The following is a 26,965-nucleotide window of genomic DNA, read 5'->3' on the forward strand; positions in this document are numbered from 1 at the left end:
ACACATCTGTCACCAATGTATCATTTACTCTTAATGCTATTTGTTCCTCTTCATGTCTGGTTCTACTGGTCTCCTCCTTCACTATATCCCATATTGTCTTTATTTTGTTATCTGATATGACTATCTTTTCCATGTAATATATTTGCTTTGACATCCGTATTACAGTCTTTAATATTTTGCAGTATTTCTTATAATGTGCTATAGCATCAACATTGGAAATGTTTCGGATTGACAGATACAGTTTTCTTTTTGTTTTACAAGATACCCCTATTCCTCGAGTAATCCATGGCTTCTTTGTAGACTTTGCTCTAACCTTGGTAAGTTTTGGGGGAAAGCAGTGTTCGAATAAGGTAAGCACTTTATTAGCAAAAATGTTATATTTTTCATTCATGCCATGAGCACTGTAAACATCAGTCAAGTGAATGTCTCTGAGGAGTGTCCTAAAAAAATAAATTTTTGGCTTACTGATTACCCTTTTGAGCTCAGATTTAACAGATTTTATATCCTGTTCAGTATTAACATTTAACAGAAGGAACTGCATGTCATGGTCTGAGAGGCCATTGACTATTGGTTTTGTAATATAGATATTATCAATGGCTGTTTGTGAGCAAGTGGCTATCCTAGTGGGGAACTTTACTGTGGGAATTAAGTTGAATGATAGTGTAACTAACTCAAATAAGTTCTTATTGGGAGAGTCTTTAAGGAAATCTACATTGAAATCACCAGCAGCCACTATTTCTTTGTTTTTGGTTGTTAAATGGACCAGTACAGCTTCAAGGTGGTTTCCAAACAGATTTAAGTTACCTGCAGGTGCTCGATATACACTTAATATTATGAAGGATTTTTTGTGAAAATCTAATTCTGTTGCACATGCTTCCATATGCTGTTCTAGGCACAATTTATGAATGTCTATGTTCTTAAATTTATGACAGTTCCTGATGAATGTGGCAACTCCTCCTTTCTCCATTTCTGATCTACAAAAGTGAGATGCTAACCTAAACCCTGTAACACTTGAAAGTTCTATACCAGTGGTCACATGATGTTCAGAGAGGCATATTATGTCAGCTGGGTTTGAAGACCCTAATTCATCTATGCAGATAGTTAATTCATTAATTTTATTTCTCAGTCCTCGAATATTTTGATGCAATAAAGATAGCTGACATTTCACATTGACTGAGTTAAAATTGGGTGGAGTTAAAATATCTGCTGACAGTTGAAAATTCTTAACCAATGGCTGTTTATGCTGATGTAATAAGCTGGAATTATGTTTTTTGATTTCTTTCTCAAACTGAAGGTTTGTCTCAGTTCTAACCTCTCTCAAAAATTGCTTTCTTTCTGTCCTCCCTACCCTAAAAAAGGGTCTTTTCTGAATCCTACAACCACTGGTATTTTACCACTCATGACAGTGCCTCCCCCCTTTAACTTTCCTGCTATTTCCCCAGCCAATTTACCCTTCCCCTTCCTGTTTACATACACATGCCTGCCAATAAGCTATCTGTCCACATGAATGCCACTGACAAACTGTGGTCCAGAAACAGCTGGACTACCCAGTTGTTGAGCACGCTACCCAACACAATGTTCTTCATTTTAATGACTGTTTCACAGCATGTTCCTTCTGCATCCTTTCTACCAACACTAGCTGTTCTGAATTGTACAGATGGGAACTCTCCCTGCGATATATTCTACGTTTCCACAACCCTCCTGGCCTAAACCTTCATTAGTCATTGTCCTTCACCCACCTATCTCATTACCTGTTGCCACTCCAGCACTACACAGCCTTCTGTACCACAAGTGCACTCACAGACTTTTTACTTCTCACTTTTGCCATCCTCCTCCACCTCCCGATTGCACCTAGCTGCCCTACCCTCTCTCCACCTTGATCCTGTATGGTCCCACAAGCAGCACTTTACCATACCCCACCAATACCCTGCTATTCCTCCCTCTCTCAGTCTCCTCCTTACTCCGACCACCCAGTTCCTTGCAGTCTAGCCTTGGCAGCCAGAGACAGTGGTCAAGTGTATGTGAGCAGTGTTTGCATGAATATCTCTCTCTCTCTCTCACATTGTGTGTGTGTGTGTTTGTGTGTGTCTATATATGTAGTCTGTTTCAGAATAAGGCCTTCTGGCCAAAATTGTGTGTGTTTAGCAGTCTTTCTGTTGCGCCTATCTGCAACTCAGCATCTCTGCTATATAGTGAGTAGCAATCTATCCTTTTCATAATATTGTAGTATTGTTTAGTACTGACTTTTTAGTTTATGTGAGCAGGTTATGGCAGTGTAATGTCATTTACAGTGACTTACATGTTTTTTCCCTTCTTTATTTTATTTTTTTGCTGCAAAATTAATTAGCTGGAGGCACATCCAGTGTCCCCTCTCAAGTCTCCACATGGTTTCCCATTGTGCTGTGATGATGGAGATTGAGGGTACAGTACTTGCTGCTTGCAGACCCTGCATTTGGTGTCTGCTTGCAGAACACACTGTCTGTAAAGCCCTGTTCTAGAGGGACCAGTGCCTACTCTTACTGTGACACTCATCATTCTTTCTGTAGCCAATTTACTACAGTCAACCAAACTGTATAATCTGTCAGTACGAAGGTCCCATGTCCCTCATGCCAATGATTCAAACTTTCTCAAAGTCCAAAAGATTGCAATAAGCTGGCCACACACATCCTGTCAGCATATTTTGTTCCAATCTTCACATAAGAAGTTGCATTAATGTTAGAAACACCCAGTAACCGTTATCACGTACTCACATCATTCTTTGTCTGCCAGTATGACTTTTTTCAGTACTGAAAGTTAGGTCATATAAGGGTGAAATTTTATACAACATATCCTGCAGGCACGGAGATACTGGATTATCAGTTTGGTAATTTTTGATCACAGTGTTCACGGTTCAACATTTTCCATTTCTATTAATGTATTTTTATTGATCTCATCAGTTTGAGATACAACTACATCAGAGAGCAATTCACTACTCAGAACCAGATAATTTAAAAAATGATTTAAAAACACATTGTGTATAGAATTAGATGCCCTAATACAGTTTTTGCATGTCAATATGTAAAGTTAAAATAAGCTTTATATGTAGAAAGTTACAATTACTAGAGAGATAACAGAAATAATGTGTCACAAGAGCTGAATAATAAACGCCATTTACAAAGTTATCATGTTAACTGAGATAAGTGTAACATAAATAAGGTTCATAACTCATAAACTGTCAAATCATATGGTGCCTTGTAGAGTATGTATGTAGGTGTAGGGTCTTAACAAGTCCTATGCTTGTGTCTATCAATCACATACCTGTTCCATTCCATTAATTAGTTATGACTAACTGCCCTCAACGAATCAAGAACTTACTCAACTTGAACCTGGCTTAGTGACATAATTTTACAAGAGTGCTGGACCTATGTGGAGAGAAAGAATTTATTTTTGATGTATGAATGACACATGGCTACAAAGCTTGCAATACGTATGTTACAGTGGAATGAAAGGTATCAGTTTCTTCATACCTCTAACTTTGTCAAGTCATATGTGTTTACACCAAAATGGCAATGACATCGGACTGGAGTATTTAGTGCCTCATACAGATGTACATTTATGCTCAACAGATCAACTGTAGAATTATCACAGCACGTATCTGGTCTCAGCATGTTTTATCTCATACCTATTTGTCACATTACATTTTTACCTGATTATATCCTGTATGGAAGGGAGAAGTAATATCCTCTTAGAATTTCCTCTGAAGACGGGTTCTCAAAATTATGCGAGTAACCTGCCATGAGATGCACATTTCTTTCCCCATAATGGCTATAAAACACATTTAGTATTTACCAGCTTACATGCCAAAACTTCAAGACAATTAAGATGAGCTGACAAGAAGTAGTTTTAACATGCGGTATATAGAGTATTGGAGGGCACTATAAAAAGACAGATGACACAAAAAATTTGCTGAACATCTTATGAACATGGACTACAAACCAACAAACATGAGGAGAAAACAAAAATAGCAAAAGCCCTCTATAAAAATTGATCAGATAAGAATCACTTTATAAAAAGGCTTCTGCTTAAGAAGATACTGGATCCACAGCTCTTTGCATGGAGGCTCAGTTTTCTCTCAAGGAATGAGCAGGATGCGATGAAACAAAAGAAACAAATCAGAACTCAAGGCACCCATTTCTCATACAAATACAGGCAGACTTTGATAAACTTAAGACACCAGCACATGTCTGAAACACAAGCAGACAACACAGTTCAGCCACATTTGCACTTAGAATCAGTGCAAATCTTGGGGAGGGACAAACCAGTAAGTTGACATATTTTGCATATTTTCATTCAGTAATATCATATGGAGTAATTTTCTGGGGTAACTCACCTTTAAGAAAGAAAGTATTCATTGTGCAAACTTGTGCTGTGAGAATAATATGTGGTGCACACCCACAATCATCTTGCAGACATCTGTTTATAGAGTTGGGCATTCTGACTATTGCTTCACAGTATATTTATTCCCTCACGAAGTTTGTTGTAAATAATACACTACAGTTCAAGAGGAACAATGACGTAAATAATTACAATACCAGAAGGAAAAATGACATTCATTACTCCAAATTAGCATTGTCTGTAGCACAAAAAAGGGCGCTGCAACAAAAATTTTTGCTCATTTACCCAGTGATATAAAATGTCTGACAGACCGCTACGTAAAATTTGATAACAAACTGAGAAAGTTGATAACTCCTATTCTATAGAAGAATTTCTATTATCGTACCGTGCAAAAGGTGATTGGTATCACATCTATACATCTTTTTTTCTTTTTCTAAAAGAAGGAGAAGAAGAAATGTTCAGAAGGTGACCGACCATACATACAAATTAATTCGTGATGTGGTTGTATGACTCATTCCACATCATTACAATCTATCATGCAAAATGATCCATGGAATGTTCCTAACTTAACAGCAGTTTGACAAAAATGAGTAACAAATCATCATGTACAAGATAAAAAAAGGGGAACTCAAATAATGACATTAGAATAGCTTCATTTTCAGGATTTATGTAAGAAGAACATAATAAGTTTTGGGTTAAGTACAAAATCAAAGACACATTTTTGCAAAATAAACATATTTCGTAAAGGCATGGTGGTTATAAAACTTAAATCAATTACATAAGATGTGAAAAGCAGCAGTCTTATTACTCTTTCTAGTGAATGTCTGATAATTATAATTTTCTGTGTTTATGACTCACCTTCCAGAAAAACACCTTGGGGTCTGTCTTGACAATAAATACTCTGTTGCGTAACATATATGGTTAAATATTCAGTTAGAACCTACAGTATTTAAAGAAGTGCAGAATTATATCAAGAGATTTTCAAATATTGGAGACAAGGTATCTGATACTACAATAAATAGCCTTCTTGGTGAACTGCTTCTAAAATTCAAGCCAATTTCGAACAAGAATTTGTCTGGTCTCATGGAGTATTGTTACATTTTAGCATAAAATATGTTCAGTAATATAGATCTGACATTTTATGCACCAGTCTGTTTATACTTCTTACAAACTGCAGTGATGTACACACTTTCAATCATATACAACACATCACTGGTCCAATGACTTACAGTAAACTTACAGGCTAGAAGGGTGCCCAATAGCATAGTCAATATACAGGGTGATTATAATCAAATTTAAACTTTAAAACTGCTGGTCAGAATGACGTCAAATTCCAACGGAATATTATCAGAATATCGGAATATTGTCATTAAACAAACTGTACTACTCAGTGTGCATGAGTGTACAGCTGTGGTACTATCAGTTACGTAGGACCATCCACCATGGAAATAACATATCACGTTGGATGGAAAAAATCAGTTTTTAATTGTCCTGAGGCCAAAAACTGTATAAAAAGCATCACTCACATTGGTTTTTAATTGTTCTGAGGCCAAATACCACATAAAAAGCATCAATCAAAATCCAATCGGATTATTAATTTCCACGTGACTGGCGCAAAAATGTTCAATATGGTGTCCATCATTTTCTGCAACACATTGAAATTGAGAAACAGCATGTTCCACAACTGATGAAAGTGTTTCTGGGGTCACGTTGAGAATGTGTTACACAATGCATGCCTTCAAGGCAGTTTGCAATTGGAACACTAAACACAACATTTTTCAGATAGCCCCACAGCCAGAAGTCACACAGATTAAGATCAGGTGATCGGGATGGCCAGGCTGTACGGAAATGGCAACTGATAATTCTAGCATTTCCGAAACGGTGCTTCAGCAGCTGCTTAACTGGATTTGTAATGTGTGGAGGTGCTCCATCTTGCATAAAAATGATCTCATCCACAGTGTTGGAGAGCTGGAATGAGGTGGTTCTGCAAAAGACACTCACAGTGCCTATCAGTGATGGTACGGGTAACAGGACCAGAAGCACGAGTCTCTTCGAAAAAATATGGCCCTATGATAAATGATGCCATTAACCCGCACCACACAGTGACCTTTTCAGGCTGAAGTGATACTGGTTGATTTGTGTATGGATTTTCCATTTCCCATATTCTACGATTCTGTGTATTGACATATCCTGTCAGACGGAAATGGGCTTCGTGTGTCTACAAAATCTTCTACGGCCAGTCGTTGTCCACTTCCATGCGAGTAAGAAATTCTAAAGCAAAGGTCTCTCTTGCTGGCAGGTCAACAGGAAGCAACTCGTGCACATGGGTAATTTTGAATGGATGGCAAAGACGGATGTTTTGTAGGATTTTACGCACCTTACTCACGGTATGTCCAATGTTCGGGCAATTCTCCATGCACTGAACATTTGCAGACCACCACTCATCTCCTCCTGCATTGCTGTGGCCACTGCTTCCACTGACGTCAAATCCTTTCCTCCCTCTACCAGGTTGCACACCAAAAGAACCTGTCTTTTCGAATCATTTATCATTTTCTCCAGACCCACTTCAGTCATCGGACCAACAGCTTTTTTTAAACCCTTTTTCCGGAACTTCCGCAGAGGATGTGTGCACAGTCATCATTCTTGTAATACAGCTTTACAAGCAGAGTGCGATCCTACATTGAGACATTCATTGGTTAACGTCGCAGACGCGAAAGGAGGAAAACAAGTGGCATGTTTATACCAACTTCAATGGGTCATGTGCACGACAGGTGTTTTCATCTACGTGTTCTGACACATACAGCACCATCTATTGATCAATTTTAACACTATTTTTTTTTCTTCTCCCATACTTTTCCCCCTTCCCCGATAATATTCTGTTGCAATCTAACGTCATTCTGACCTGTGGTGTTATTTCAACAGCATTTTGAAAGTTTAACTTTAATTTAATCACCCTGTACAATGCAACTGGGAAATTGTCATGTTTATAGGCGTTGAGGTTATTCAAATCTTTTTGCTTTTTAGTTATGTTTAATTCTAAACCTCCCCCCAAAAGAACTACAAAAGGGAGAAACTTTTGTATTTCTATTTTGTGAAACACAATTCCAGTATTTTACAATAATTGGTTTTGGCAGAAGTTCTGGGTCAAAACAGTCTGTTTTGATGAAACACAACTTTTCTCAACAACTGTTCAAATGTTTAAATGAAGTAATTTATTCATATTTAAATGTAATAATTTAATTTGTAAAAGAATAATAAATAAATGAAAATAAAAATATTGGAAGGGGAGACGATGTTGGTGATTCCTTGAATCAACACAAGCCAAAATGTTTATATGAACATAAGACACAAAGTGTTGTTACAGTGTCCCATGCAACTGTGTTACAGGACATATACCACACCAGCAAAACTACTCAATTCTATCTGGATACTGCCAAACAGCTGCAAAAGTGACAGATAAGATTTTTAAGTTCATTGATGATTTTTACCAAGTTGTCATACACAATACTTTTCATGTGTCTTCACACTCAAATGTCTAGTGGGTTAAGATCAGGAAATGGATCAGACTAGTGCAGTGAATTTTAACACACAACCCACTACACTGTGGAGGTACTGTCCAAAAACTGGCATATATTCAAAATGAAGTGTAGTGGGTCCCATCATATAGAAATCACATGATGTGGTAAACTACTAGAAGCACATTTTCCAGCAGTACAGAAACACAGTATCCACCTAGATCAAATATGGTGGAGCATTCAGACCTCAGTGCAGCACACATGTGCTGATTAACTGATCATTGATGCTATCACACAACACATTCATTGAGTCTGAATTTGTGTTTATGATAGTGAAAAATGTACAACAGTGAACAGCACCTTGCTACATGTGAGCGCAGTTTTTTAAGGATTATGAAGCTATCTTGTGATGTTCTTTCAGCTTAGTTGAGGAATAAAACATATGACACATGTCGGAACAGTAGTGGCCATGTTTAAAGCACCAAAAGTAGAATTCTGCCCATGGGTGGAAATGAGCCTTGCTTAGTCGCTTTATCCTTTGGTTGCACAGCATATAAAATGCACAATGTATGATTAACATGGGCTCAATGGCTTACTTTCACATAGTTGTACATGTTACTCCATGGCAGGTGTACATACACAGCCGGGACAAACACCATCCACATATACAGGTAGTATTGAGCCTGATCGACACTTGAAGCCAGCACGGAAAAATGCTATTTCATGACCATTTACAAAATGCGCATGAACAACATGTTGCCTTGTTTTGGTATGAGTAATCCATCAAGTTCCCCACATGGCCGACTGATGGTCCAGTTGAATAATTCACTACCCATTATCCATGATGTACACCACAGGTGCCATCTATATATTACATACCAAGACACACGTTTTGTGCTGTACGTAGGGTATTACAGCTAAGACTACACAACAAATCTATCACCATAGTATGCTGTGATTGGGATACTCAGTAACATATTTTGTGCAACACCTGTACTTCACTACCAATGTAATCTAGAATATACATTCATAAGAAGATATTTCATCTTCTTTTGTTCCCAATGCTCACTAACAAACATCGAATTAAATGTTTGGAAATGCCCTGTAAGTGAGTATCACCGTGAACAAACTTTCACAAATTTGAATTGTTTCCTTGGTGTTGGTCACAGATAACATATAAACACTGATGTGTAACATGGTGGAAATATTGAATAAAAGATGCAAAAATTTATTAACATAAACACAGTACACAGGCCACTGGAAACTGCTGTGTTAGTGGGAGGATATTTTGCACAAAAAATCAACACACAATGAATATTTGCACATAAATAAGATTAATGACAAAGGTATTTCCTTTAAATGTAACAGCAATAGTCCACACAGATAAACAGACATATTCCATACAAGCACATGATAAAACTACCTGCAGAGTAGATAGTATTTGGCTGCTGTGGGAGAAAATGTTCTCAGTAATTTTTACAATTTCCAAAAATATATTTTAAGGAATTGATTTCATTCCCGCTAGCTCAAGTTGAACTCTTTGGAAAAAGTCAATTTAAAATAATAATGATTAGAAAATCACTCCTGAGACCAAGACATTTTCTTAGTAGAGCTGTGAATGAATGCAAAGACGACGATACAGTGATAAAAATATTGAAACTGTACTCAGATTACTCAATATACAGGTTCAAAATTGAATGGAGTCTTGTCTGCCCAGTTTCTCTTAAAAATTTGACAAACCATTATATTAACGTCAACAAATGTATGAGTATCATTACAGATATTTTAAAAAAAGGAGTGAAGTCATAATTTGAAGAAAATGCAAGGAAAAGAACAGGTGGTCTGCAGTGATGTTATTGTCAATCTCAGGATACTGAACATTAAATTTTGTAGCCATGTGTTATTTCCTCCTATGCCCCAATCTCCAAAATTGTTTTAAACACTAAAGACCTAAGAGAATGAGAACCTGCTGAAAGTTTAATCAAAGTAGTTTTTATCATTCTTTTTTGAATAAAAGGCACAACTTAAATAACTTCAAGGTACACGCTGATGACATTATGGTATTTGTTATGAGATGAATTTTCTTTTACAAGGAATACAATGTTACATTTATTTGCAAAATATTACATTGAATCTTATAAATATGATTATAATATTAACAATTTATTATCACATTATGTAAGTGTTGGAATACTGTGATACGTCAAAAAGTCATTCTCATTTCAGATCACAAATAAATACACACATAAGTGTAATCTATTATTAACACCTATTATACATCCATAAACTATATACAGTAAATAAATAATCAAATATATGCATTTTTGCCTCCTGTCTGGATATGTTTCAAGCACTAACACACATCTGAAAGTAACATGCACAGCAAAGCATTCCACAGTTTTATTTATGGTGTATAATTTACAAATGAAGTGAATAAAAAAACATATGTAAAAATTACTGTGGTATAATTGCTTCTCTCATACATCTCTCTGTACTCATCAGTTTCTGTTAATAAATATGAAAAACAAAAATTACACAGACGTTTCTTTGAAACATGACACATAGCAACAATCGACATAATATACAGTCATAAGTTCAATAAAAATATACATTTAGTGACTGAAAGTACACAAACAAAATTTGTACAACAGTTTGTGTAGTTTGCTATTTATAACTGCAGAGGGGACTTTCAAACCTGCATTCTAGTTTTATTAAAAATAATGTGTTGAGCACATATACTGAAGTGCAGTCACATCAGTTAGCAAGACATAACATGCAGCTGGCAGAATATGTCTGATCCTAATACTAATTTCTTAAATAACATTTTTCTCACAAGCTTGTGAGACAAACTTTGAATGCACCAAGTATCTCTCATGATACAAGCAGCATCTTGAGACAAGCAAATCTCTCAGCAGAAAAATATGACAAATCAGTCTCTAATCAAAAAATTACTGTCATTTATAGAAGTCTTTAAATCTTATGGCAGGAACACAAAAGCACTCAAAAAGTCTGAACTAAGTACCCAATTGAACATAGTACATGTGAACAGTCTGCATCTGCACAAAATACAAACTTTACTTCACATTTAATGAAGGACTTTACTTCTATTCAGTTGGCACTGCACTTTATTACAGTTGCATTCTATTGAAAGGAGGAGAGAATTCGAAAGAATTCACATTGCGTTTCAGTTATCACAATAATGTTGTGGTACAGTTTGTACCATTTCTGAAACAAATTAGATTTATGTGTGTGTGTGTGTGTGTGTGTGTGTGTGTGTGTGTGTGTGTGTATTTGTTTATTTTAATTTGTAGGGTACCACAATGTAGTGCAACAACAGCTCACAAGACATACGCAAACGGAAAGAACACTGAGTTTATCTGGAAAAAAAGCACTGCTATTTCACCTTTGTAATCATTAATTCACCCTCACAAAATTATGCACTGCATTAAAACCTGTCTCAGACCATTACAAAAGCTTCTTTTCCACAAAACAAAAATGGATACTGGTCAATCATAGTCTGCACAATATCTTCTAAGTGTGGCCTCATCTGCTCAAATCTTCCCATGTCACTGAATTCTATTGGCAAAAGAGTTGGCCACCAGCATATGGCAAGATTTTTTGAGTCCATGCTGTTTAACTTGCAGTTCTCAGAGACCCTGGAAAAATTTTAACAAAATTTGAAATTGCTTTCAATTACAAGCAGATACAAACACACTGCATGAATAATCACTTTTTCATACTAACTTGACAAAATGTTGGAATATAAACTTGAGCACTTCAAAGTTTACTCCTGGAAGTTTCTTCAACAGAGCACGTAATGCTAACAGTCGGCAGCTTCTGTCAGTGATGACTGAAAAATGAATTAGCACAATGTACATTAAAATGCAGATCTTAAACCATAAAAAACTTAAATATTTTTTGAAAATCTAAGTTCAAAGCAAAGGCTACAGAGTCCATCTGCACTCTTTAAGTTAATATATAACTTAGTCACATTAACAAAATAACATTTAGTCACCAGTAAATCATTAGTGATGATAAAGCACACCAATATACACTTAAAAAAAAGGAGAGAGATGCACCACAAAGTGATTACTTGAAGGGGACAGAAATCAGTAGTTGTGATGTATGTGTGCTGAGAAACTAATGATTACAATTTCAGAAAAAACAGCAGATTTATTCATGAGAGAGAGCTTCACAAATTGAGCAAGTTAGTAATGTGTTGGTACACCTCTGGTCCTCATGCAAGTAGTTATTCAGCTTCACACTGCTTGACAGGGTTGTTGGACATCCTCCTGAGGGATATCCTACCAAATCCTGTCCACTTAGAATGTGAGATTGTCAAAATCCTGAGATGGTTGGAGGGCCCTGCTCGTAATGCTCCTGAAGTTCTCAACAGGGGAGAGATCTGGCGATCTTGATGGCCAAGGTAGGGTGTGGCAAGCATGAAGACAAGTAGAAACTCTTGCCATGTGGGAGTGAGCATTATCTTGGCGAAATGTAAGCCCAGTATGGCTTGCCGTGAAGGGGAACAAAATGAGGCACAGAATATCATTGACTTATAACTGTGCTATAAGGGTGCCATGGATGAAAACCTGCTATGAAAAGAAATGGCACCCCAGACCATCACTCCTGGTTGTTGGGTTGTATGGTGTGTGACTTGCAACACAAACATTTTGTGGCTACTGTATGGCAGTTTGTTTTGAACAGTAGTGCTGCTGACAAGATGACTCTTGTGTATACTATTATTTATATGTGTTTGATGATGCTGGTGCTGATTTTGTGTTTAGCATTTGATGACGCCATGATGGTTCCAATATATTAGGACATGCTTTTATAAAACAGGTATGCCTACCATATTGAAAGTGCACAAATGCACATACTTTTCATCATGGTTTATTTTATTGTTTCCAGTTGTAGACAATCTGCTAGTTGTATCTGTGTTTTTCCCATATTTTTCTGGAGATCTGAAGATGGTCATTATAGGTCTGGTGACATAAAAATTTGTGACCATAGACATGAAGTAAAGGAAATTTATTCTATTTTTGGGTCACTGTTCAATTCGAAACCATGTCGCAGTTTGTGAATATATCAAAATAACAAAGCAATGTCAGTTCAGCAATGGTACGATTTCACATGCATGAAAAAGGTCAGTAGGTAAGTGACTAGCAAGCTTTTCAACTACTACTACTACTACTACTAAGATATTATACCTTCAAGATTTAGGTATGCAGTAGAAACTTGCTTGTTGATTCTTCTCGCCCCTAATAAAAATAAAGTATGTCAGATTAGTTAACTCAACATTTGAGTAATGAATAATAATATTGTTTATAATTCTAGCAATACACCTGTCACAGGCATTACAACACCACAATATATTCCAGAAAACATTTTAAATGCAAGAATAATAAAACTCCTGATATGTAGATGAAATTAAACAAAATGAACATTTAAAAAAGAAAAAGAAAGCTGTTGACATTTAACAGGTCTTGACCACTACCCCCTTGGAATCTTGGATGAACATTTACATTATGGACAACACAAATGGGCAACAGTTAGGAGTAACAAAGGAACAGGGGGGTTGGGGGTGGGGGCATACATTATCTGAACTTAAAAAAAAACAGTATTTACAGTTCATGTAAAAAAGCAGCTGGTACAGAACACAGTGAGGTAGAAATGTGCATGAGAAAATATGAAGAAAATTATTAAAGTGGGAAACTGCTCAAAAAACAAAACTGTGTCCAAGACAGGGTGAGCTATAAATCAGATAAAAATGACACATAATAAACCTAGATAGTATGAAGAAGGTGTCTATTTCATTTCCCAGCTTTTAATTTCACAAACCCTATTATTACTCTTATATGGCATTACATTAGCCAGGGAAAGTGGTACACTGGAGTCTGCTTGCAATATCAATGGTTCTCAGTAGCACAGGAATGAACTAATAAGGTATTAGTGTCTCATGATATAACATGCAACAGCTACTAAATATAGTGGGCTTGGTTAAAAAAAAAAAAAAAAAAAAAAAAAAAAAATCCCTATGTACTAGATATCAGTAACGGCAGAGAGATTTGTAGGTGAGTTGAAAATCTGAGCACATACTTATTATTAGATATAGGTAATTTTTATAGTAACAGAACTGCATTACTATTACGATAATGTTGTCAGTATGAGTTGTTCTCCATCTGTCGTGAAGATTTATTAGGAATTTTCACATGTCTCTTGAATCTGAATTAACTGATTTAGAATTTATGTTATGAGAAATCACAATTTACAGTGCCATCTAGAAACTACAGAAATACCACACAAAGACACCCAGAACTTCATACACCATCTGCACAAAAAATCTGTTAGCTACTCACAGACTGAATGTTAAATTACAAAGCACAGCAGAAACTAATGGTAAGCAGGTTGTCAGGAGAACTAGTACTCAAAGGCAGGAGATACTAGTCACCTGTAAAGTGCAGAGGACTTCTGATGCCTAGTTAGAAATACTAATATATTCTGCTTTCTATCAACATAATATAACTTTGTCAAGACCGTATAAGTTAAATGATGATGATGATGATTATGACTGTCAGTAAGTTTTAGTTTGATTCTTGTCAAGTCTGAACTCTAAACTTTCAGTTTGAGAAGTGTTATATGTGAATCTCAATCTGGCTCTTTCAATTACATGTCTATTGTTTTGCACCTGTACCATCAAGCTCTGTTTGAGTTCAAATCATAAACAGAGAAAGACAATAAAATAGTTATTTATCAGAATTATTTTAGTCACAACAAGTGACAACTAAATTGTTTGTTCTTAGTGTATCGTGTCTGGAATTTGCTTCTAGTCTAATTTCAAACTGAGAATTATTTAATCTGACACAGGTGTTGGCTTATGACAACTGTTTATGACTGAATAGGTGCTGTTCCTTAACTTTGGTTGGAGGTTTGGAAAGTGCGTGTGGCCCATGGCTAGAATATATTTTTGTAACTTGTGAGATTCAGTGTGAATCAGGTTGTTCTGTCTGCCTTCTGAATTTGGACAACATTTTTGCATATACCAGGTGTTCCTCCTAAAAGGTAAAATGAACAGCACACTAGATCAATCTGAAACACACTCTGTCGAATGGGCACGGTAAGAAATTCTGCTTTCTGTTGACATTGGGTGTCACATGAAAGATGAGATCTAGGTTGACGCCAGCTACACATCGCACAAACAAATTTGCAAATATCTATGAAAACACTAGAGAAAATGTGCCTGAGGACTCTTAGGAGGGACGCCCTGTACATCTAGAAAATTCATTTGATCTGTGCACCAGGACTTCGTATAATGCGTCATCTACATCTATATAATACGCCACAAGTCACCATTCAATGCATGATGTAGAGTATCTTGCACTACTAATTATTTCCTTTTCTGTTCAACTCAAAATGGGGAGAGGGGAAGACAACTATATGTCTCCAATGAACACTAATTTCTTTGACCTTGTCTTTGCCGTCTATATGTGCAATGTATGTTGGCGGCACTACAATCATACTGCAGTCAGACACAAATGCACAAATGCTGATTCACTAATTTTTTTTCAATACTGTTTCATGAAAAGATCATCATCTTCCCTCCAGGGATTCCCATTTGTGTTCATGGAATGTTCGTCAAACCTACCAGTAACAAATGCAGCAGCATGCCTCTGAACTGCTTCAATGTCTTCCTGGTGAGGATCCCAAGCACCTGTGCAGTACTCAAGAATGGGTCTCGCAAGTGTTCTCTATGTGTAGCCTCCTTTATAGAGGAACTACATTTCCTAGAATTCTCCCAATAAACGAAATTTGACCACTCACCTCCCCAACTAACTACCTCATGTGCTTATTCCATTTCATATCACTTTGCAACATTATGCCTAGATATTTAATTGATGTGCCTGTGTTAAGCAGCACACCACTAATACTGTATTTGAACATTACATGATTATGCTCCTACTCATCTGCATGACATTGTATTTTCTACATTTAGAACAAGCTGCCATTCATCATACTAAACAGAAATTATTTCTACATTATCCTGTATCCGCTACTAGTCGCTTGACAACAACGCTCTCCCCTACACTACAGCATAGTCAAAAAACATTTGCAGATTGCTGCTCACCCTATATGTCTGGTCATTTACATATATACCAGTTTAACCAGAACTCCAATGACAGACTTTCAGAAATGGCAGTACAGACCAAAAGCAGGAAAAAAATCTAGTAAACATGGCCTTTAAAATTCTTACCTTAAGAGCTAGGAGCACTTGTTCACCTTCACTGCTATGAAACACATCTCTTCTGCTGAACATATGCTCATAGTTCTTAAGGTGTGCATTTTAGAGCTCATGTTTACTAGAATTTTTTTTCTTCTTTTGGTCCATACTATATCGCCTCTGAAAGTTTTTCAGTGGACTTCTGGTTCACCCTGTAGATGACAAGCGTGGTCCTATCATAAATTGCTGGGGCACTCGTGATGATACCCTTGTCTCTGATGAACATTTGCTATTGAGGACAACATACTGCATTTTATTACTTGAGAAGTCTTTGAGCCACTCACATATCTGGGATCCTATTCCATATGCTCGGACTTTTGTTAACATTCTGCAGTGAGCCACCATGTCAAATGCTTTCTGGAAATCTAGGAATATGGACTCTGCCCATTACCTTTCTTCCATGGTTTGCAGGATATTCAGCGAGAAAAGGATAAATTGGATTACCCCATGTGTGATGGTTTCTAAAACTGTAATGATTTGCAGACACAAGCTTTTCTGTCTAAAGGGAGTTTATTATATTCAAACTTAAGAATATGCTCCAGAATTCTGCAACAAACTAATGTTAAAGACATTGGTCTGTAATTTTGTGGCTCCATTCTTTTACTATTCTAATATAAAGGGGTATTTTCCTGTTGGTTGGGACTTTGCACTGGGTGGGAAATTTGCAGTAAAAGCCAGTTAAGTAATGAGCCAGCACTGAAGAATACTCTGTACAATCAAATAAGGATACCATTCAGATCTGGTGACTTATTTAGTTTCAAGTCCTTCAGCTGCTTCTCAATGTCAGGCATGCCTATCTATACCTATGGCCTCCATTCAGGAGTCTGTGTGATGGTCAAAAGATGGCCTCTGTGATTCTCCCATGTGAATTATTTTTTAACACAAAATTTAAAATTTCAGCATTCCTTCTGTTGTCTTTTACCGCCACACGAGACTGCTGCTCAATGAATGACTGAATAGAATCCTTAAACCCACTTAGTGATTTTACACAGGAACAGAATGTTCTCAGGTTCTCAGCAAGATCTTTTGGTAATCTATGACAGTGGAAGAACTTCTAGCTTCATGCATTGATCTTTTTATAGAAGCACAAATTTTTATTAACCTTTGTTTGACATTCCAGCATTCTTTTTGAAGCAAGAGGCAACAACCTCAGTTTCTTCAGTAATTTTTAAATTTTGGTGTTAAACCATGGTGGATCTTTTCCATTTAACCCACTTACTTGGCACACTTTTCTCCAGAGCATGATTTACAATTAGTTTAAACTTTGCCCATAATTCCTCTATGCCCTTTATATTGGAACTAAATGAGACATGGAAAATGGCAGTTACAGTGCTATATTTCGAAAACAGTGACAACAAGGAAAGTGCAAGCTTTCAATCCATTTGCCACATGAGAAAAAGCTGCTTAGCTTACAAATAATGTAATAGATGTTGGTCTGACAAATACTGAAGATACCTTGTGAATAAGGCAAAATGTGTCTGAGTGCGGAAGTTAAATGAAAAAAATAATAAATAAAAATAAAAATATACTTAATGTGCAGTATGCAAAAGGCATTTTGATTTTAAACTACAATTTAAATGATGCCAATTCATTTTCTAAGTAGGATGTTACATCATCTTATCTGATCTTCCCAGCATAAAAACTCTCCTAGCCTTCTTGATGAAATTATTAACTTCAGCAAGCTACCTTATTATAACAACATCATGAGCACTAATCCTTGGCTCTATATTGATATTGTCAGTGAGGTCAGGACTGTTTGCAACTATAAGTCTAAGAATGTTTCCACTGTGTGTGGGTTATCAAATTATCTGCTCAAGACAGTTATCTGAAAATGTGTTCAGAATTACTTCACAAGGCTGTCTTGCAATGAATCGACAGACGTTCCAGTCTATACTCGGTAGGTTAAAGTCACCTAAAACTAATACTGCATGATGGAAGTCCTCTGCACTAAACTTTTTTTAAATGATTCTACAACTGCTACAGCAGAATGAAGTGGCTGGTAAAAGTTACCAATGATTAACTTGAGTTCACCTACGACAGTTACTCATGTACTGGTAACTGCACAGTCAGACGCAATTTCAGCCTTGATAGACACAATATTTTTGTCAATTGCAACAAACACTTCACTTCTTATGGTGTCTAAACTGTCTTTTCTATATATATGCTACATTTCACATTAAATATATTGGAGCTTTCTACATTGTGTTTCATCCAGCTCTTGGTTCCAAGTATGATCTGATTTGACAGCTTTCCTGGAGGGAGATAGATTCAGAGATTTTATTATGAATGATACGGCAATTTACTAGTAAAATTTTGACATTTGAAGTGTCAAAAATAAACTAGTGGTAGATTTCTTTGTTGGTAAGCACCAATGGACTACTGCTTTTTGTATGGAAATTAATCAAAGAGAGAAATGCTGTAAAATTTTGCAGAGACCCTGTCCTGGGGCGTGGCACAATCTGCAAGCAGTTTATATAATTTTTATCATTTGAACACAAGTGGTGAACGGGGTTTACAGCATCCACTGGAGATCACGTATTAAGATATTGGGGGGGGGGGGAATAAATAAATAAATAAATAAATAAATAAATAAATAAATATATATATATATATATACCTAAAAACAAAGATGATGTGATGTGACTTACCAAATGAAAGTGCTGGCAGGTCGACAGACACACAAACGAACACAAACATACACACAAAGTTCAAGCTTTCGCAACAAACTGTTGCCTCATCAGGAAAGAGGGAAGGAGAGGGAAAGACGAAAGGATGTGGGTTTTAAGGGAGAGGTTAAGGAGTCATTCCAGTCCCGGGAGCGGAAAGATTTCCTTAGGGGGACAAAAAGGACGGGTATACACTCGCACACACACACATATCCATCCACACATATACAGACACAAGCAGACATATTTAAATGTTGTCTGCTTGTATATGTGTGGATGGATATGTGTGTGTGTGCGAGTGTATACCCGTCCTTTTTGTCCCCCTAAGGTAAGTCTTTCCACTCCCGGGACTGGAATGACTCCTTACCCTCTCCCTTAAAACCCACATCCTTCCCTCTCCTTCCCTCTTTCCTGATGAGGCAACAGTTTGTTGTGAAAGCTTGAATTTTGTGTATATATATATATATATATATATATATATATATATATATATATATATATATATATATATTTCCTGAGAGTTTGGCCGTACCTTTTCATAACACCCTGTATATATATATTTGAAGAGAAGTAATAAAATGAGCTCTCACATGGAAAGTAAGTGTTTCCGGACACATGTCCACATAACATATTTTCTTTCTTTGTGTGTGAGGAATGTTTCCTGATATACAGGGTGTTATGAAAAGGTACGGCCAAACTCTCAGGAAACATTCCTCACACACAAAGAAAGAAAATATGTTATGTGGACATGTGTCCGGAAACGCTTACTTTCCATGTTAGAGCTCATTTTATTACTTCTCTTCAAATCACATTAATCATGGAATGGAAACACACAGCAACAGAACGTACCAGTGTGACTTCAAACACTTTGTTACAGGAAATGTTCAAAATGTCCTCCGTTTGCGAGGATACATGCACCCACCCTCCGTCGCATGGAATGCCTGATGCTGACTTCAAACACTTTGTTACAGGAAATGTTCAAAATGTCCTCCGTTTGCGAGGATACATGCACCCACCCTCCGCCGCATGGAATCCCCGATGCACTGATGCAGCCCTGGAGAATGGCGTATTGTATCACAGCCGTCCACAATACGAGCACGAAGAGTCTCTACATTTGGTACCGGGGTTGTGTAGACAAGAGCTTTCAAATGCCCCCATAAATGAAAGTCAAGAGGGTTGAGGTCAGGAGAGCGTGGAGGCCATGGAATTGGCCCGCCTCTACCAATCCATCGGTCACCGAATCTGTTGTTGGGAAGCATACGAACACTTTGACTGAAATTTGCAGGAGCTCCATCGTGCATGTACCACATGTTGTGTCGTACTTGTAAAGGCACATGTTCTAGCAGCACAGGTAGAGTATCCCGTATGAAATCATGATAACGTGCTCCATTGAGCGTAGGTGGAAGAACATGGGCCCAATCAAGACATCGCCAACAATGCCTGCCCAAATGTTCACAGAAAATCTGTGTTGATGACGTGATTGCACAATTGCGTACGGTTTCTCGTCGGCCCACACATGTTGATTGTGAAAATTTACAATTTAATCACGCTGGAATGAAGCCTCATCCGTAAAGAGAACATTTGCACTGAAATGAGGATGGACACATTGTTGGATGAACCATTCGCAGAAGTGTACCAGTGGAGGCCAATCAGCTGCTGATAGTGCCTGCACACGCTGTACATGGTACGGAAACAACTGGTTCTCCCGTAGCACTCGCCATACAGTGACGTGGTCAATGTTACCTTGTACAGCAGCAACTTCTCTGACGCTGACATTAAAGTTATCGTCAACTGCACGAAGAATTGCCTCGTCAATTGCAGGTGTCCTCATCGTTCTAGGTCTTCCCCAGTCGCGAGTCATTGACTGGAATGTTCCGTGCTCCCTAAGACGCCGATCAATTGCTTCGAACGTCTTCCTGTCGGGACACTTTCGTTCCTGAAATCTGTCTCGATACAAACCTACCGCGCCACGGCTATTGCTCCGTGCTAATCCATACATCAAATGGGCATCTGCCAACTCCACATTTGTAAACATTGCACTGACTGAAAAACCATGTTCGTGATGAACACTAAACCTGTTGATGCTACGTACTGATGTGCTTGATGCTAGTACTGTAGAGCAATGAGTTGCATGTCAACACAAGCACCGAAGTCAACATTACCTCCATTCAACTGGGCCAACTGGCGGTGAATCGAGGAAGTACAGTACATACTGACGAAACTAAAATGAGTTCTAACATGGAAATTAAGCGTTTCCGGATACATGTCCACATAACATCTTTTCTTTATTTGTGTGTGAGGAATGTTTCCTGAAAGTTTGGCCGTACCTTTTTGTAACACCCTGTATATATATATAATATCCATGGGGTAGTGTAGATTCCTGCTGAATAAATTCCAACTAGGTAAATGAAAGAAATGATAATTGATACAAAAAATTTAGTACCAACTGGGTACTGAACTCTAGACTACTGTATCTGTAGTGTAAAACTTATAAACTGAGACACCAAGTCACACATCTTTATTGTAAACAACTAATAAGCAAGTTGTAAGTTGTAAGTATTTAATATTTTCTATGATAATTTAGATACGGAGAAGCTGTTCACAGTAAACAAAAAGTAAAATTGCATGGTCATTTCTAGTCTGTGTTTGGATATGTTCAAGCAGGAGTCAAGTAAATATTTGAAACACTGTGTCATGCTTGTAAAAATGTGACAACATTACTTCCAACCTGAGAACTACAACACAATCTGAGGATTTACATTTGCTAAAGTGCTCCACAGGTGTTGAAAACTGTTCCAGCACCTGTAAAATCCATGGCAGTAGTATTTTTTCTCCGTTACACTATGAAATTGTGTTTACTGAACATAAGGAAAAGAAAAAACCAACCACATTCCAGATTGCACTTCTTTACTGGGAAAACATAATCAGATAACAATGGTAATTTACCCCATGTGTCAAAGAAAACTTTTTCTTATAGGATATGCAAATGTCTGCTACTGCCACAGTTGAAATTGTAAAACTAGCTTGCGAACATGCGTAACCAAATGGATCTGGGGCTACTTTCTCTCCATAAAATTGAGGGAGTGGCACACTGGTATAAAATTCAAGTAATACACAGTTCATGGCTTAATTAAACACTTTTAGATCTTGAGAAATTGTATTACAGGAAGGCATATTTAATTTTATATAATTTTCTGAGATTCAATGGAGCAATATGAGTAAAAACTACTTGCTCATGGAAAAAGTTACTGCATGCATAATTCACATATCGGTGATTAGAGAGAAAATGAGCATAAAAGTTTTGTTATAGAACATCTATATTAGTAACAAAATACAGTAAAATGATGATCTAAACTACTGCGAGGAATACATAAATTGAAAGAACTCTGAATAACAAGTATTGAATTTAAAGAGTTCTATTCTGAAACATATTTTGGATTTTAATGAGAAATGACACCCAGCAGTTTATATAATAATAATAAATAATAATAATAATAAGACACGGGTTCCCAGGTAGATGCCGTGTTTCTTGACTTCCGCAAGGCATTCGAAACAGTTCCCCAAAGTCGTTTAATGAACAGAGTAAGAGCATATAGACTATCAGACCAATTGTGTGATTGGATTGAAGAGTTCCTAGATAACAGAATGCAGCATGTCATTCTCAATGGAGAGAAGTCTTCCGAAGTAAAAGTAATTTCAGGTGTGCTACAGGGGAGTGTCGTAGGACCGTTGCTATTCACAATATACATAAATGACCTTGTGGATAACATCGGAAGTTCACCGAGGCTTTTTGCAGATGATGCTGCGGTATATCGAGAGGTTGTAACAATGGAAAATTGTACTGAAATGCAGGAGGATCTGCAGCGAACTGACGCATGGTGCAGGGAATGGCAATTGAATCTCAATGTAGACAAGTGTAATGTGCTGCGAATACATAGAAAGAAAGATCCCTTATCATTTAGCTTCCATATAGCAGGTCAGCAACTGGAAGCAGTTAATTCCATAAATTACCTGGGAGTAGGCATTAGGAGTGATTTAAAATGGAATGATCATATAAAGTTGATTGTCGGCAAAGCAGATGCCAGACTGAGATTCATTGGAAGAATCCTAAGGAAATGCAATCCGAAAACAAAGGAAGTAGGTTACAGTACACTTGTTTGCCCACTGCTTGAATACTGCTCACCAGTGTGAGATCCGTACCAGATAGGGTTGATAGAAGAGATAGAGAAGATCCAACGGAGAGCAGCGTGCTTAGTTACAGGATCATTTAATAATTGTGAAAGCGTTATGGAGATGATTGATAAACTCCAGTGGAAGACTCTGCAGGAGAGATGCTCAGTAGGTCGGTACGGGTTTTTGTTGAAGTTTTGAAAACATACCTTCACCGAGGAGTCAAGAAGTATATTGCTCCCTCCTACGTATATTTTGCGAAGAGACCATGAGGATAAAATCAGAGAGATTAGAGCCCACACAGAGGCATACCGACAATCCTCCTTTCCATGAACAATACGAGACTGGAATAGAAGGGAGAACCGATACAGGTACTCAAGGTACCCTCCGCCACACACCGTCAGGTGGCTTGCAGAGTACGGATGTAGATGTAGATAGGTGGTAGATAAATAGGTAAATGGTAAGGTATCAATAGCATAATGGCAGTTAATATAATCAATTACCATTAAAATTTTGTAACTGCATACTTCACATACTGTTCCTCTTTTACTAGCCTTTGAGTATTCCCACTCAGCCACCTACTTAAGTACCTCATAATTACATACAACAGGTAGAGATTGATAAATCAAAATACAAATGATGTTAACATAAAACAACTTGAAATAACATACTCAGTTATTTAGTTCCCACTAGTTAGTTCATCTCTCTCTTTTCACTTCCATTAGAAAGGAGTAAAATTCTTTATACACTGCAAGGTTGCTAACAATGTTGGTATCAATGTTGGTAACTGGAATTCCTTATTCAAACATCAGCAGCTTTGATGTAAGGTACCATCAGTTGATGCATCCTAAAAGTATCTGTGTCTTCCACTTCTTCATGTCACAAAGTGGAAATGGTACTGTGCTTATGCAATATACTACGCAAACTGATCGTGGTTGAACTGCAACCACAACATGGTAACCGAAAATTTGTGTGAACACGTCAGTCAATGGTACCCAGGCCTGGGTAGCAGCACTGATGTTATCTGCGCATATCATTTTCCTTTAGTTGTCTGGGAATCTTGCCATTCTTGGAATCCTGCCATTCTGTGTGTTACTCATTTCATATCCTCTTCCTGTACATTGGTAAGAGATCCTCAGCTGGAATGTGTTAATAGTCTTCTATACCTGAGGCCACCACTTCCTTAGTGAGAGTATCAATTTTGTTTCCCAATATGTTGTTATGCACTTTAATTAAACAGATGATGGCCCTGCACCCAATAGTCAATTGCCACTCTTTACACCAAGTGTCGATCCTCTGCAGGTCTTCCCACATTCTGCTTCAGTTTTCTAGTGTCGTGACTTCTCTGTATACAACAGAATCATCTGTGAAAAGCCTCATGGAACTTCTGACTTTATCTACTAGGTCATTTACATATATTGTGAAAAGTGATGTTCCTGTATCACATCCCTGGGGCATGCTGAAAGTTTCTTTAAGTTTGTAGACTTCTCTCCATTCAGAATGACATGCGGTGTTCTGTTTGCTATAAACTCTTCAATCCAGTCACACTGTTGGTCTGATATTCCATACGCTCGTATTCTTATATTCTTTCATTAGGTGCCAGGTGTGACACTAACAGTTAGGTTGTCATTTGTCTCCTGAGGGCACATTTAACTCTATAGTAATCCCTTTGTTTGGCAATTAAACAGACAACAAGATATGTCACTGAGCACCAGACCAAATTAATAACAACACCAGATACCATTGGACATCTACTTTGCCCCCACCCCACCTCCACCAGCCACTCGATCAGCATAACAGTGCACAAATGTAGCTATAGTATTTCTGTGTTTATTTAGATTAATTAAGATATTTCATCATTAAATAACACATATCTGTATGTGTACATGCTTGAAGATGAGCAAAACATACTAGAAATGTGTCCCATTATATTAAGTTAAAGAGACCCTATGTATTAGGGTCAATGAAAAAGAAATGATCTGGCATCTGTGAAATGAAAACCGCTGAAGGGATCGTAATGCTGTTTCTCATGGAAAAAGGTGTGGTCCCTACAAGAACACTGATGCCCCTAACTCACTGCTAGAAGGACAGGGGAGCACACACACAGGACAACAGAGTGAGCATGTGCATGCATCAGCTGTCCACTGCACTCAGTAGTGCTGAAAACAGAGAAAGCGAGGCTTCAAAAGAAGCACAATGGGGTGCAATGCATTTATCAGCACTGGATGGAGTGCATGGAATGAAAATTCATTAAACAGTAGCTCAAGTGTCTGTTGCACGTGTCAAGACATGGTATGTACAATTCAAGGGACAGATATTGTTCGCCAATGATGCATGATCTGGAACGCCATACCATATTACGAATATCATTGTCCAGCAGGTGGATGCCCTAATTATTGAAGACCAGCGAGTTACAGTGGCAACACTGCCTGAGAGGCTGGATTGAGCATCAAAATTTGCAACCAACATTCAGTGCTCTCGATATACTTGTGCCATTCTTTGATTAATTTCCATTTCCCGCACCCCCTGCATTGTAAGGAAATGTATTATAACCCTTTCTCTTCTTTTACAGTCTTCGCTTCTCTGTTTCAGCACTACTGAGTGCAGTGAACAGTCAACACATGCATGTGCTTCCTCTGTTGTCACATGAGTATGTGTCCATGTCCCTCTAGTGGGGAGCTTGGAGCCTCAGCACTCTTATAGAGACCACATCTTCTACTGCAGACAACGACATTATGATCCCTTCAGTGGTTTTGATTTTAAAGCTTCTGTCCAATTTCTTTTTAAATATAAATGTGACTTGTAGCAGTATAATGCAAAGAATAATTTCTAAATTTTTAACACTGACTATTAACTAACACCAGACAATTTCATGTACTTGAGAACTAACTCATCTAGCCCAATTACAGGGGCACCAATAATTTAATGTGGAATATACATCACAATGAAACACTATTTTTTATATTCACACAGTCTTAACACATTCACCTTTATTATCATAACTTTCTCATGCAGTAAATAGCAGTTTATCTTGGCAAACTTATGAAAAAGTTATTATAGATATTATCTACAATGAAAGGTGGAACACAAGGTAAGTATCAGAGGACAATCTAAAACCCAAAAATTTGTCCAAAACAAAAGGCATGGTTCCGTTAACTGAACAGTTAATCATGTGTGAAAAGCATATAAGTAGAACAAAACCAAGCAACAGATTACCTGGAAAAAAATTTGTCACAATCAATGAACTGTGATCAGTACATTTTAATTACACATTTCTTCATAACAACATTTAAATGGCATCAAACTTGGTGTGAGAGAGGAGGGGAGACAAAAATAGACATATTTAAATTTAACTTTTTGTCATAAAGGTAAGTTTTAATTTCTAGAAATATGACAGATTGCTGAAAGTGAAAGGATAGGAAAGAGAAATAAGGTGACAATGGGGGTACTGAAATGAAAAAGGATTCTATGGATTTCTACTACAGCAAAAAAATGTACAAGCTGTAACTAAACTGTTTTATACAAAACACAGGTTAACTTTATTTTTCCAGTTGCTATAGAAAGCACTTTAGGAGTTCCAACACATTCTGTTAACTGTCATCTGCTTTACACAGTTCAACTAAATATTTCATACCTGCAATTAAAAATAGTTTTACTATCCATTTGCATTAGTACTAATATAAAAACTGTACTCACTAAACTGTGCTGTTATGAAATACTAACTTCAATAATAGGACCACAGACTATTTCTACATTAGTGACTCATAGTAAAAGTGTTATGGATTTACCAGAGATATCTTCAAGCTCAGCTAGCATATCTTGTGTCAAAAGTGGTGGCAATCGCTTCGAGAAGAAATCCTTCAGTGCAGTAGCAACAGCATTCACAGGAATGTCAAGCTCACGGATATCAAAATTAGGATCTGCAATTGATTGCATTACCCATAAGTTATGTAATAACACAG

The 26,965-nt window shown here is 37.2% G+C and overlaps 1 protein-coding gene across 5 annotated transcripts in view; it reads right to left on the minus strand.

Moving 5' to 3' along the window:
• Positions 1-11,133: 11,133 nt before the first annotated feature.
• The window catches only part of LOC126183263 (rho GTPase-activating protein 190), a 308,492-nt gene continuing 292,660 nt past the window's right edge, over positions 11,134-26,965 (minus strand). For all 5 annotated transcript variants that reach the window (XM_049925082.1, XM_049925086.1, XM_049925085.1 and 2 more), the window contains 4 exons: positions 26,792-26,923; positions 13,100-13,150; positions 11,634-11,739; positions 11,134-11,545 (listed from right to left, as the gene is read on the minus strand). In XM_049925082.1, coding sequence (XP_049781039.1) covers positions 11,347-11,545; positions 11,634-11,739; positions 13,100-13,150; positions 26,792-26,923 — 488 coding nt within the window. In that variant the 3' untranslated portion in view covers positions 11,134-11,346. The remainder of the gene's footprint in view (positions 11,546-11,633; positions 11,740-13,099; positions 13,151-26,791; positions 26,924-26,965) is intronic.

This window comes from Schistocerca cancellata, chromosome 4, assembly GCF_023864275.1.
Source record: "Schistocerca cancellata isolate TAMUIC-IGC-003103 chromosome 4, iqSchCanc2.1, whole genome shotgun sequence".
Lineage (NCBI taxonomy): Eukaryota > Metazoa > Arthropoda > Insecta > Orthoptera > Acrididae > Schistocerca > Schistocerca cancellata.